General features: G+C 44.0%; 1 protein-coding gene across 4 annotated transcripts in view; it reads right to left on the bottom strand.

Moving 5' to 3' along the window:
• LOC115360193 (LIM and calponin homology domains-containing protein 1-like) overlaps nt 1-14,771 on the bottom strand; it is a 28,157-nt gene that overhangs the window by 9,150 nt on the left and 4,236 nt on the right. The window contains exons 1-12 of one of the 4 annotated variants that reach the window (XM_030052934.1): nt 12,846-13,023; nt 11,290-11,360; nt 11,128-11,197; nt 10,932-11,038; nt 10,783-10,813; nt 10,571-10,681; nt 9,231-9,358; nt 9,009-9,079; nt 7,888-8,089; nt 1,434-1,472; nt 915-1,041; nt 581-738 (exon numbers count right to left, since the gene is read on the bottom strand). In XM_030052934.1, coding sequence (XP_029908794.1) covers nt 581-738; nt 915-1,041; nt 1,434-1,472; nt 7,888-8,089; nt 9,009-9,079; nt 9,231-9,358; nt 10,571-10,681; nt 10,783-10,813; nt 10,932-11,038; nt 11,128-11,197; nt 11,290-11,360; nt 12,846-12,854 — 1,124 coding nt within the window. In that variant the 5' untranslated portion in view covers nt 12,855-13,023. Of the gene's footprint in view, nt 1-580; nt 739-914; nt 1,042-1,433; nt 1,473-7,887; nt 8,090-9,008; nt 9,080-9,230; nt 9,359-10,570; nt 10,682-10,782; nt 10,814-10,931; nt 11,039-11,127; nt 11,198-11,289; nt 11,361-12,845; nt 13,024-14,771 lie in introns of those variants that run through there. The other 3 variants (XM_030052941.1, XM_030052916.1, XM_030052925.1) reach the window with 3 other exon arrangements.

The following is a 14,771-nucleotide window of genomic DNA, read 5'->3' as shown; positions in this document are numbered from 1 at the left end:
CAGGAGTCATTTGTTGACATTAATACAAGTAAAAATACATTTTAAAAAGCCCCAATATGTCCAAAACTGCAGAAAATTATGTCAGATGACAAAATTAAGGATGAATTGTTCATATGGACAGACAACCAAGTGAATACATTTTTTTTTATATAATGAGAGAGAATGTAAAAAGTTTCAGCTGTTTGAGGGCAGCATCTTTGATTTGAGCATGTGCAAAGATGCACAGTGGTGGCAGTGACATCAGGATTATCAAATTGCACCATTTTCACTGTTCACACTCACACAAAAAATGCCATGGGGATGTGGCCTCAGTCTCTTTTCCCCTATGTCCTCTTTTTTTCCACTGACCTCTATCTAGTTCTTTTCATAGTGTACATAAATAATGTACAAGGTTATCTTTAACTCTACATTACAAGTTGCCCTTGAAGAAGGCTGATTTTGTGCTAAAATGAGGGTAGCCCATTTCAGAATGCATCAGTTTTTTGAAATCCCAGTTAGCCTTGAAATAAAAATGTTCAGGACTAAATGCAACATTAAAAAGCCTTCCTCTCTCAGTTTCATCCTTGCCAGCTGTCCTTACTTCTCCTCCACAATTTCCTTGTAGGTCTTGATGCTCTTCCTCTTGTTGGTGTCACTTCCCTCCTCCTTCAGCCTTTTCTCCATCCTCTTCCTCTCCTCCTCTTTCTTGATGAGCTCGTGTGATGCGCAGCGGCGGCGACTCTTCCAGCGAGCCAAATCCTGTCACAGGTTCGCATTGTCAAATGATGGCACTGCTTATTCAGGATATTACTGTCATGTGAGTATGTGCTGCTTTTTTACGTCTAAATATTTGTAAATGTGGATTTCATGTCATTTACATAGTAACACACAGGCTCGCTCATTCTACTTTCTTTACTGTTGTGTTTGTCTCTTACGTCTTGCCACTGGTCCTCGTCTTGACAGTTGTTGTAATGCTCGTGCATTCGCTCGAAGCGTGATTGGCTTAGTGGCGGCATATGCCCCACCTCCTCTTCGTTATGCATGTCACCCATACTCACACTCCTAGACAGAAGACAGAAAAAAGACAGTGATAACTTAAAAACTTGCCCTTGCCCCCTTGCCCCAACTTACAAGCTGTTAAATTTGGCTCTGAAAAATGGGAAAGAGGACACTACAACTAGATACTGGGTATTTGGGATATTGGTGTGCATTTTGATGATGGACTACCAATAAACAACAAAAAAAAGCATGGCATTAGAGATAAAACTGCAAAGTAAGGAATGAAAATAGAGCACTACGTTTTAAGCAATGTGCTGTGACTTGACCATGCAGCCTAGGCAACCTAAAGGGAACTTTTGTACATGCGTATTGCATCTGGATGATAAGTCAGCCATGCAGCTGTGCTATCTTTTTGTCAAGCAAAATCTGATCCAGGTTCATGCCAAGAGACTTACTCAGTGTCCTCAGACAAAAAAGCAACTCGTCGACTCATCCTAAAAATAACAATGACAGAATAAAGTGAATGGCAGGGCAGAGTGGGTGATGTGCACCAGTGCTAGGAGCTTCATACTTCACACCTCAAGGAGAACAGTTGCCATAATTGCAGAACAAAGTTAGCAGTCAGTCATCATTTGGCTCTTGCTCACTTCCATTTGCAGATCTTACACAAGTGGGCAGTGTGGGCTGGATGTTTGGTACAGCTACCATCATATCAATATGATCTGAAAAGGGAAGTGAAGAAGATGCATGCAGTAGGAGTTCATGGGTCATCTCACATCATCGGGGGAAGGTCATCGTCCTCCAGCCAGAGGGGTCTTCTCTGCGGCCGCTCACCCCCAAACCCTCTCCTTTCTTCAACCCGCTCCTCAATCATCCTCTTAGCCTTCTCCACACTCGGTTTTTCCCTCTCTGTTTCCACACTACAAGGCTGGGCAGCAGGAGGGCTGGGCGGAGGCGTGAGGGATGGAGAAGAGAGGGCTTCACACACCTCTGGGACAGAGGAGTTAGGGAGCGTTTTGGCTCCTTCTTGCTTCCCCTTCTTCTCCTCCTCCTCCTCCTCCTCCTCCTGCTTTTCCTCCTTTTCCTCTTGCCTCTCCCTCGCCTCAGAACACTTGGTGGTTGTGGCTTTGGAGGGCAGAGCCTGAGGTGCTGCTGCCTCAGTTACAATGCTGCTGGAAGAGCAAGCCAGTGTCACCGAACAGGTTACCATGAAACGCATCTTGAATTCAAAGACAACAGCAAACCAAACCACGTTAAATCAAACCTAAACCCAATCACGAAAGACGTATCAAACTAATCAAGGTTAGACCCGACCGAGAAGCACAAGATTAATCCACGCCAGGCAAATTCTGAGCTAAGCCATATGGGACACAGAGCTGTAGAAATGTGACCACAGCAGCAAATCAAAGCTGACCAGATCGATGATATACAAGCAATGCAAGAACCACACGGCTGCAAGCACTCAGACATGCTGGAACAGAACCAATCTAATGACACCATCCAGTCAGTATCAACGCTAACTCATCCACAACCACGCTTTAATGTTAGTGTTACACGTTACATGATTTCTGAACATGAGAAAACAATCTTTATCAACAAAATGACACGAGTTAACTGGAATTAGCTGATGCATGCTATCCTAAAATCGAATCCAGACATTAAGAGAATATTTTTCATACAGTCCACATGCCCATGGTAAATACCTTTCACTCAGTGTTTCTGTGACTTTACGTTTGCTGCATTTTTGGCTCCCTCCAGAGAGTGGAGTGTTTTTATTTTTGACTGAACCAGGGACTGGCAGGAATTGGTTAAACGACTGGTTCGCTCCACCCACACTGGATTTTTGAAAAAATCCAGTCCTCCTAGCCATCATATCATCCTTCTCCAGGTCAGGCAAGGGCTCATTTTCATCATATTCATCATCTTCATCGTCCTTATAGTCACGTTTGCTCTGAGTGGTAGCCCGAATCACCGTCGTGTCGGGTTGTGGCAGATGTGGTTCCACAGGAACCCCAGGTTGCTGTTGCTCGGCTCTAAGAGAGATAACTGTAATCATCAAGCTAGAAGATCTTTCTGAGACACACCAAGCCAGTTAGTTAGTCCTCCACACACTGTTAGATACGGTCCAACACTTGACACAAGTCTCAGCCCACCTGACGTTAAGTTTCTTGTTCCTGTCTGCCTGCACTTCCTTCTTGTTGCGCGGCGAGGCGTCAGTAGCAACCTCCACCCTTTTGGAGGCCGGCAGAGGGAGGAAACGGTTGTATGCTGGTAAGGCAGCGCTTTGTTTGTGGAAAACTCCTGTCCTCCGAGCCATCATATCATCTTTTTCAAGATCGGGGATCCTTTCCTCTTCGTCCTCATCTTCTTCCTCTGCTCTCCTTTCATACTGAGCTAGACGTGCGTCCAGCTCAGCAGGAGTGGGAGGGACTTCAGGGGTCCAAGGCGGAAGGTCAGCGGTGGGGGGTGAAGTTTGCATGGGGCCAACACCATCTACCTGGCTGTGAGGGCACCACAAACAGCTGTAGTCATGGAAACAAGAGTGTGATAATCCCAGGCCACCTGTAAACCCCAAGCTCACAAATATTGACGTGAATGCAGGCAGGAGCATGCAGAGAAGCAGTTCAGGAGAGGTCACCAGGATTACTGTTGATTTTAAAAGAGTGTGTGCTATGAGATCTGTCAAGGGGAGTATGTCAGCAATAAATGAGAGTGCTTGATGCAACCAACCTGTGTTAGAGAAGAAACATGCAGCACTCATGGGCCATCTGTCCCATAGGCCTGATGAGATTTACACCCAGTTACTTACGGTTGTCCGACATCCTCTATCTATTAATTCCCATAATTTTGGAAACATGTATCAGCAGTAAACAGATGGTGCATTTGTGTCTGTATGGACAATGCAGAGAAGTGCAGCCAAACTACCTAATTTACTAATTCAAGCAAATGCAGTATGAAGTAAAAATAATCCTGAAAAAAATCTTTATGAAGCATTGGCAGGAAAGAGCATTAACTCAGTAATGCATTACAGCCAAAAGGACCTAATTAAACCCCAGTATTGTCCCTGATGTTTTATATGTGGGCCACTTTGAATTCTAGCCAGCGTCTAAGTTGTCTTGGCTCAGACCTCGTCCATACCTGTGTCCCAGCTCAGAAAGCTGGGAGCCCAGGCCAATGGTAGGCATGGCAACAGTGGCTTTGGCAAGGAGTCGCCTTAGCAACTCTTTCTCCTCCTCTTCCCTTGACGTGACTGTGTTTATTGGCTGCTCGATCTCAGTCACACCCCCAAAGGTCACAACTTTGCTATGACCACGTCCGACCTTTGCTGTGCCGGTGAAAGGGCTTCCATAATTTTTCTCCAGACACGCCTGACACACAGGGGCTGGGCTAGGCTCACTGTAGATACAAGCTCTCACACACACACACACACACACACACACACACACACACACACACACAATCACACACACACCAACAGCCGACCAAGAAGGAGAGGGATATATGAGGAAAAGAAACAGAGTGGAGAAGAAACCATGAGCAACTCGAGAGGCAGAGGACTGGAATGGATGGATGAGGTACAAACGATGAATCAGAAAGGGAGAATGGAAAGAGAGGTGGAATCACCTTGACGCACACATGCGATCACACATACATACGCCAAGCTTTTTTGTCTCTTCGATAAAATACTGAAGGTGGCCACATTTTCCTGGTAACTGCTGCTGCTATGGGAACACAAAAACTCTTTATCCCATCTAATGACATCAGCACAGAGAGGACAAACAAAGCCAAGCCAGTGTTCACAGCCAACACTTTTCTCTCATTTGGTCACACACAATCACACACTCACACACACACACTCATCCTCAGACGCATACACACACACTTGCCAGTTCCCTAGTCTGTTTCAGTGCCTGTCAGAGAGGACTGAAGAGCACAATAATGAGGAGAATTAACAACCAGAGGACACAGGGAGGGACAGAGAGGAAGGAAAAAGGGGGAGCTAAGTACATGGATAAGCAAGGATATTTACAGAAAAAAATACAAGGAACTACAGGCTAAACAGACACTAAACTAATACTGAAACTTAGATGATAAACTTTACGATCAATTCCATTTCAAACAAGTTCCTGTAAGGATATTTCAGATATAATACTTAATTTTGCGGCTTACATATAAATTTGCTGTTTTTTTTGCCATTATAGTTTTTAAATTTAAAAATTTATGTTGGTTTCAGGGGCAACGCACCCACCATTGTTCATTAATTTGTTCAAAACATGTAAATTTGGTCGTCTGAGTATCCGTTGGCTGGTAGTTCAGCTGATGACATCTGCAGGATGGGAGGCGTGCTACAAATAACATCTAGCAAAAATTTTCACACATCCACTGAAAAAAAGGTATAGATTAAGATTGATCAGGATCGATCTTGGAATTTTAAAGGCACTTTATTGACACATATTTCTGTTTTATATATATTTATTTATTTATATGTCTATTTATATGTCTATATAAGGATTTGTGTGGTGGTGTGAGGCTCTGTGGTACAATGTTTTTGATTTTGCTTTTTTATCCACCAACCAAGAGTAGTACTCCTAATTTCATTGTATTTGCAATAAAATCACAATAAAGGCTTTGTATTCTATACGATTCTGTTCTCTCCTATGCAAAACTGGAAAAAAGTGAGGAACCTTGAGACCCTGCTGACAAAAAACAAGGAATATTTGATGGCTGAATCTACATGTGTCTCATCGTGAGCTTGATTCACTGATAAATTATGTGCTGATTCTGTTTTTGTTAGGTGAGTCTATATGGTCCTCAGTCCTAAGTTGTGCACCTTTTAAGAATCAATATCAAATTGTTAAATGTAGATTGCCATTAATTTGAAAATCAGTATTTTTCCAAGCCCTATTGAATATGTCATCCGAGTTTGTTTAGGACAGAGATAGATTGATTACTTTGATCTGTCTGTAATGGTCTAATCTGGTCAAAACTAGTGGCAAAATTAGAAGCACATACATTCACTTCTCAGGTTTGATACAAACAGTCACTCACACACTTGACATACACTAGCAGTGGATTGTGTGTGTGTGTGTGTGTGTGTGTGTGTGTGTGTGAGAGAGAGAAAGAGGCAGAGTGTGTGTTGAGCACCTGGGTTCAGTCATCCTCAGTCTCTCCCACTTCTGCATATCTGCCTGGCTCATGGAGGCAGAGACAAAGCTTACTGGCCCCTCCCTCTGAGGGAGTGGCCTGCTATGAACCCGCCTATGAGCCAGGTCATCCTTCTGCTTATTGGGCACCGCTTTAACTCTTTCCTCTTGTCCCTCTTCCTTCTCCTCCTCCTCTTCCTCATGTTGAGAGGCGGAGTTTAGGAAGGGGTTATCTCTGCGTGTGATGATGTCAGAGACTGTCTCCCTGTCACTGTTCAATCACAGACCGAATACGAAGCCACCACACAGCACATCACACGTCAAAAATAGAAAACACCCACCCACACACACACATCAAACCCAGAGACACACATGGCCGTCACCACAACACCCAAAGAAAGAGAAAGCAGGAAAACAGGAAAGAATAATTAGCAGAAAGTTAGTGGAAATGGAAGAAAAAATGGCAAATTCACACAAGAACACACATGCATGTGCAGCTAACCTGATCTCCTTCTCCTGCAGCGCCTGCTGTGAAGCCCGTCTAATGCCCTCCCAGCGCTCTCTGTCTTTGCTACTACATACAGGAGGCGGCACGAACTGGTGCACCCTGGGAGTCGTGGGGCCCCGTGCGGCCCTCCTGGATGCCAAGTCGTCTTTACGAACATCTGGGACTTTCCTGAGCTCTCCCTCTCCCTCCCCATCAGAGGAGGAATCCCACGCAGCTTTCGGAGAGGTCAAGAACTCGTTGTCGCAGCGAAGGATGATGCTCGGCGATGGTGACCTAACTTCATGTTCCTCCTGTGCAGGCGGGCTGTGGTTGAAGACGGAACGGCATGGCAAGATAATTTCAGAGACGTTTGAACACCCACCATGCTGTATTCTGAGCGAAGGTAGTGACGTGCAAAAAGGCTCTGACTTGACATTCACTCACAGGCACGATTAGGAAAGTCACGTTGATTAGTCACCGGTAGTTCACAGACAGATGCATCACTGTGTGTTTCAGTTCAATAAAGACTTTTTAACGCACCAGCTCCAAAGGAATCTGAGACAAGTAGCAACTGCAACTTCAAATATAATTTTAGAAACAAATGCCATTCAAAACAGGGCCTTCCATAAATAACAAGCCAACACTGCACAAGAAGTTGGTAATTTCTCCAGAGGCGATGATTATGCTGACACACAAAACCCAGCAGAAACTAACCAGTACCCTCCAGCCAGATACCACAAAAAGTCAAGCCACTCTAACTGTCCAGAACAAACCACAGTTAGTGACCATGCTCAGCACTGATGCACCACAGCAGCAGCAGCAGCAGCTCTCATGCCCCTCCTCCCTGACCTGTTGTAGCGAACAGCAGCAGGCAGAACCTTAATCCCTGCCTTCTGCAGCTTTTGCAGCCTCCTCTGTTCCAGCACCTCCTGAGTCAGCTCTTCCTGTTTTGGCTCCTCCTCCCCCTCCTTAACAGTGTCCTCGGGGGCCCAGGTGACAGTTTTGAGGGGCCTGCAGCGCTGCCCAGGCCTTTTGGCCTCCTTTTGCTCTTGGGTGGCATGAGGGTGACTGGGGAATGGTGTGTAATGGCAGGGAGAGGTTAAGGGGGGACAATTTGTGTGTATGTGTGTGTGTGTGTGTGTGTGTATGTGTGTTCACCTCTTTTGATCCGTATGCAGAATTGCATAATTTACTCTTTATGCACTTATGTAATTTACTCTTATTAAGTGCAAATAAAATATTTTGCTTCAGAATGATTTATTTAGAGTTAGTCATTACCTCCGCTGCTCACCATCCTCTGCACGCGGTTTACGTCGTGGAGTGGGGATGTAGGAGCTGGCATTGGTTCGGTTGGGAAGAAACTGGTTGAAGGGAATGGAGCTCCTTGATTCAGTGCTGGCAGTCCGCCTCGCCAACATGTCGTCCTTCCGCACATCTGGCTTCCTATTAGGGCCATCGGCCTCCGAGTCGCTGCCTCGCCCTGAAGAACGGACAGATTTGGAGCACAAGCATGGGTGACAGAGTAGCATGGGGGAAAGGGGTAAGAAATGAGTGGGAGAGGAGAAAACATCACGACACTGGGGGACATCTTTGTGTCAGTTTTTGCACCATAAATAAATGCTATATAGAGGCAAGGCAGTGCATGTCTCTGTGGCTCGTTGGGAATGTTGGAAATGTGGCTATTCCTGGACCTGGAATTGCGCTTTTCTTGTCACCCTGCTGCATCCCTACGCTACTGTCAACATATAGGACACAAACAGGATGCCTGTGAACTCCATACCCTTTCACGCCTGCCACACACACACACACGCACACACACACGCACACACACATGAGACAAGCAGGATGTTGACTTCAGTTAGAATTTCTCAGGCCCAAATCTCCGGGGATCGCTACTGAAGCAGACAGCTGCTGCATTTGGAACACGCACATACTCACACAGATGCAAACCCACACACACACACTCACAAAAACCCCACACACATTCACACATGCTGAGACATTCAGCTGTTGTCCACAGCCGGTCTGACTAGCCATGACACCCCAAGGTTAAAATCCTAGCATGCTAGAAAAAAGAGGTCAAACCATTTGAGGAGGAGAAACCACGGGTAGAAACTAGGAATTTTGAATTATTGCTATCAATTAGGGCTGCAAATAATGATTACTGTCATTGTCAATTAACATTTATTCATTTAATCAGCTGATCATTTTGTCTATAAAATGCCAAAAATTGTTATACATGCCAGTCTCAAGTTACCGAGCCCAACGTGATATCTCAGTTTCTTATTAAAACTATTAATTATTTATTGAAATAACAATGAATACATTTTCTGTTGATTGACCAATTGATTAATCACACGATTGTTTCAGCAGATATATATACAGCTGTCAGGACTGACCATCGACGTTGCTTCGGTTCACCACATCAGGAGATGGACTGTGCTGGGAGCGGGAGCCAAAGGAGTCCAGACTGTCAGAAAAAAACAAATACAAACATTTTAAAAAACTATTACTGTTTTATTTTATTTTATGAAATGTAGAAAAAGTCAACAGTCAACTCTTAATCAGTGGTCTGACATACAGAGTGTGAGCATGTGTTTGTGTTCCCAGGTGTGTTTCACCTGTCCAGGGAGTTGTCGCGAGTGTGTCTCGGTGGAGAGAGAGATTCGCTCCTTTCTGAATCCCAGCAGTCATAGCCGCTGTCTCTCACACTCTGCTGCTGCGTGCTGTCTCCTCCTTCCTCACTCTCCTTCAAACACACACACACACACGCGCGCACACACACACACACACACACACACACACACAGGCACATTAGCAAACAAACAACAATATGGACAGCTGAAAAAAGTAGTGATGATGCATGAATAAACTCACTCAATGAAAGAGATGGGAAACAAAGTGGGAGTGAGACTAGGAGGGAGAGAGGGACTGGGAGAGAAAGGGACAGAAAAATGAACAAAAAGAAAAGAGGGAAAGAGAGAAATAACTGATGTTTGTTTTTTGTAACCCTTATAACAGAGGTTAACATATATGAGCCTTTGGTTTTGCAAGTTGTTGCCCATTCACTGCACTGCACACATTATCAAATAACAATAAACCTGGCCAAAATTTCTCTACTGCCCTGGCTGTCACTTTCACCCAGGTTTAGGGGTCACAGCTACTTGAACTTAGTTTGTAAAACAGTCCTTTCTTTGGGAATTATTTTATGGCAGAGATGTACATTCTCACAGAGGAACAGTGAATTTATATGATTTTTTTTTCAAAGGAAGTCGCAACCAAGTCTACATCCCCCTTGTCACAATGTCCATGTTTGCTGCATATCATTTTTTCTGCTGGGTTTGATCTTCTGACTAAAAAGCATGAGGAAACAACGCTGTTTGGCAGCCAGTTTTCAAGTTCTGGATTTCAGAACATCCCCCCATTTCAAAATATGTTTACATTTGTCATATTAATGCAGGTATACAACAACATTACCAAACAATGGTAACCAATAAGCCTGGCTGAGAAATGAACTCGGGTTGATTATCTATCATATCAAAGCAAGTTTCAAGTCTCCGTAAGTTGATTTTTGTAAAATGAGTAGAAATGAATTGAAACAAAAGGCTGCATGGAAGGTAGGAAAAACACTTTCAGACAACTAAAAAACCTCAGCAAGCTTTAGAAAACGGACAGTAGTATTGTAAAAGATACGTTAATTGTGCTAAATGGGCTGAAACCTGCAAAAACACCACTGTTCCCTTGACTTGTATCCTGTTTCTCTCTCTCTGAGACAAGAGTAGGATTCATGTTACAAAAACAGATATGTGTTTTTCCCGTGTCCTGTTGTATCTTCCCTGCACCCCGACAAAGACAGGAAACCCACAAATCAAACCACCACACCAACCCCCCCCACCTATTTCACTATCTGACTGTGTGTTTTTTTTTTTTTCCTCTCCCCTGCTCTCCCTGCCCTGCTCACCATCCTCATTTGAGCAAGCAGCCCTTCAAATTCCTTGAGATTCAGTGTAGGCCCGCTGTAGGAGGTGCAGCCGCTCGCAGCCTTCCCCAGCCAGAACACTGTGTTCAGCACCTGAGACACACAGAGGTGAGGCATTGTTAAATTTGAACAAACACTAGGCACACCGAAATCGAGGAGAAAGACAGAAAAACAAAGGCACATGACTTGCTTACGTTTTTTAGCTTTCTGTTGCAGTCTGAGTCCCTGGTGAGAGGCAGAGAAATAGAGAAGGGATTGTGTATTAATGTCATGTGATGCCTCATTAAAATGGACACACGTGCCTGCAAACAGGACAAAAAATAACCCACACATGCATATTTACTTGAGGTTAGCTCGTATTGAAGTGTCTTGCAAATCCCCTGGGTCGAACAGCTGGGAGCCCCTCAGGCCCAACTCCTCGCATCCCCTCAGGAACACTGTCAGGTTGTCCTGGGACAGTCCACAGTGAGTGGGATTATTATCACTTTGATGCACAGGCTAATTTACAATGCCTACTGTATACTAAAGTTTCTTCTTACCAGTCCTGCAATGGGAGTGGGCAGTCTGTTGATCTTCTTGACCAGCCCTGGTTTAATGGCACTCAGCAGCCTGAAGGCAGAAGGAGAGGAGATTTACTGAATCTCAACACCATCTATGTCAACACTACCTCAGACAGAGAGGAAGTGATGTCACAGACTTACTCGCACAACAGGATGCCATTCTCCAATCCGCTGCGGAAGTCCTTGTCTCCAAAGCTCCTCCCTGTTACAGCCTGGGAGGAGAGGACAGGGACAGACGGGAATGATGTAATGTAATGTAGGATAAAGATAAACCTCTAAATTACATTTTCTGTCTTGGGCTGCAACTAATGGTTATTTTCACTGTTGGCTACTCTGTAGATTTTTCTTTTTTGGCTTTTTTTGGCTATAAAATGTTAAAAATAACAACAATGCCTATGAAAAGTTCCCTAACCTCAATGTGACGTCTTCAAATTGCTTCTTTACTCTGACCAGGAGCCAAAAACCCCCAAAGTTTTCATTTTAGAAAACTGAGACAACACTGGAACAACAGTGTACATGTCTGTATCTTTTTGTTTTTTCCCTTTTTATGTATGAGTTGTTATTTTATATGGACATTTAGTCTGCAATAAAGAATAAAGAATACAAATAGCAATTTTCTGTCAGTTTCAGCCCTACTTCTGTCATCTCTTTCATTCTTGACAACAGGGCTTGACACCCAAAAAAAATAATTACGTATACAACATAACAATGCTGAGGAATAGCAAGGCTGAGGGGAAGAAAAGAGGGCAGAGGAGAGGGAGGCAGATGAGGAGAGGGGGGAGACTGTTCATGCTAGACTTAAGCATCATTTTAAACCCCATTATGCCATGGAAATTAGATCCAGATCAGGGTTACATCAGATACAATTGCGCTGTTTTCAGGGAGACATTTGTATCATGACTGGATTTGATTTGGGTGGTGCAGCCAGCTAACTAAACCTATCCATTCCTTGTCTATACGACACAAAAAATGAAAGTAATATTCTTCATTTTGGCAGTCCTCTCTCCTTAGTGGGGCTGGGCAATCTGGACAAAGAAGTATCAAAACATTTTTCACCAAGTATCTTGACACTGATATTATGATGATATTTTAGAGATGACTATTGGTGTTTCCATAAAATATTTACACAAGAGATTTTAGATAATCAATCATTAATAATGTGGATATGGAGACCAAGCAGGCAGAGGCAAATAATCGAGCAGCTACAACAGTCTAATAAGTTCAGAAAATTGCATCCCTCTTCTGTAATGCAACCTTCAAAATCAGGACAAGACAAAACTTTTGTCACATGATATTACGATATCTAAACTCGCAGATGATATGTAGTCTTACATCACAATACTGATATAATAATGATGTATTTTCCCAGCCCTACTCCTTATAGACAAAGACAGTATTGTGTGGATATCTGTATAAACAGACTGATATAATCCCTCTCACTAAAAGACAAAGCGACATAGCAGCACTGGAAGTCCCAACTGTGTTTCACTGTGTCCCTGGTAGAGGAACCTGCTGCTGCCCAGTTCACCCTTCCCCCAACATTTTGCTCCAATGGGAACCAATTTAGATTGAAGCCAGGGCAAAGACACACCGCTCTGTGTCCCAATTCCATTTTCCCCAAAACCTGCCCACACGCTCGCCCCTGATTTAGATGCATGCGGCGGTATCTTTCAAGAGTCAAAACAATATCCTCAAACCTCAGACATGTACTCCGCTCCGAGGTCGACTCTGCGGAGGAAGGCACAATCAGAAAACAGCTCAGGATGGAAACATACCAACACATCCACCCACACAGAGTTTGTTTTCTGGAACTGTTGTATAACCAGCGGCTACAGATGAATGGAAAAGAAGAGAGGTTTGACAGGCATCCGTTTAGGCGTCTAATCCAGATTAACACAGATTACAGCTAGCACCCTAACAGTTAACTGCGCAAACACACCCATACACACTCCTTCTCTATCGCTCACATGCATGCACCTGTGCATGTGCACAGAGTTTACTCCACCCCAATGTGGCCATTAGGCGTGTCACAGTCTGATGGCTCCCAGTTTGACAGCATCAAGTCAGCCGATACAAAATAATCCACACCTCGCTTCATCTTTTCCTCCTCTTCTTTTTTCATTCTGTCCTTTCCTTCTTTGCTATTCTCTTCACTGGAGATTTTTTGCCTTTTTAATCTATTATTTTCTCAACATTTGTCTCATTTGCACACACATAGATATGCTTGTATGACTGTAATTACATACATGGATGCAGGTATGCACACACACACACACACACACACACACACACACACACACAAAGGGCAATCACAGCTATGAAAACAGCCTATTGTTTTCTGTTATGTAAGTGTTGACCAGATGTTTCCCATCGGCATCTCCTTCTTTCTGCTGTCTTTTATCATTCTGCTGCCACACACACACACACACACACACACACAAACACACACACAGGCACAAGGCATGGTTATCAGAGGTTGGACACCAGGTCTCTAAAACATTTACAGCGTGGTCATGCATAATTTACTATGATGACGAAGGATAGTACTGTAGACTAGACAGGGGAGCAGGACTATTGTTGGTGTTTATCTTACTGGGAGTGTGTTTTGTGTTATCAATATTATATACAATTATATACACAGCTGCTCCATGCTGTTCTTGAAAAGTTCAGCAAGGGGAAGGAGAAACTCATAAATTGCGTGTGAATGTGCATGTGGGTGAAAAGGAGAGAGAGAAAGAGAGAAGGAGGGAGAGGGAGAGAGAGAGAGTGTGTGTGTGCGTGTGTGTGTGTAACAGAGTGAGTGTGTTAAGTGAGCATTCATGTGTGCTACATAAAGACCAAGCCAAAGGGCTTGAGGATATTTCAGCGCCAGCGACAGTAATTTGACCCCGCCCCCCTCCTCCCTCCTCCTGGTGGACTGCTCTGCTCGGTCTGGGTGAATGGCAGCAGCAGATACCATTTAAACCCTGAGGTGGGTGCGGGGATACAGAGGAGACTAGAGGCAGAAGTAGGCCAGAGTGCCCTTCCTTTATGTGAGAGAAGGATGGGAAAAGATGGAGAAAGATGGAAAGAGTGAGGGGGAAGAAAAACAGAAAAAGAAGGGGGAAAAAATCATGGTTTTAACATGATTGTGGTTGGTGGCAGGGTTCCCACTAGGGCCACCCACCATGCTAAGCACGTCATGTGATATAATACCTATCATGCACTAAATGAAAAATGCCATGATTTTGCAGCCCCAGACTAATGCTGATGATAATACTATGATAATTCCAGGTTGGGAACGTGCTGCTGCAGCTGACTCCATTTGTTTGTTTGTTTCTTTTCTTTTCTTTTTTTTTTTTTTTAGCATGGGACAGTCTCCTGGGTTGAACTGTGTGCTGAACTGTCTTTAGGCTTCCAGTGATATAAAACCTGGAATTATGTATGTCTTGTCATGTGTGAAAGTGTTGACAGGGGTTTCTGAGGACTAGTATGATGGAAAGACTACAAACTTAGAAAAGCTGGTCAAAATTCTTTAAAGGAACAGTTCATCCAAATTATAAAAAAAGATATTTTCACACACGGCCCAAGTACAGTCTATCCAGCCAGATGGGTCCTCTGTGATTTGGTGAGGTTTCCAGTCT

This window comes from Myripristis murdjan, chromosome 1, assembly GCF_902150065.1.
Source record: "Myripristis murdjan chromosome 1, fMyrMur1.1, whole genome shotgun sequence".
Classification (NCBI taxonomy): domain Eukaryota; kingdom Metazoa; phylum Chordata; class Actinopteri; order Holocentriformes; family Holocentridae; genus Myripristis; species Myripristis murdjan.
The sequence above is the reverse complement of the archived record's forward strand: the minus strand, read 5'-3'. Positions and strand labels throughout refer to the sequence as shown.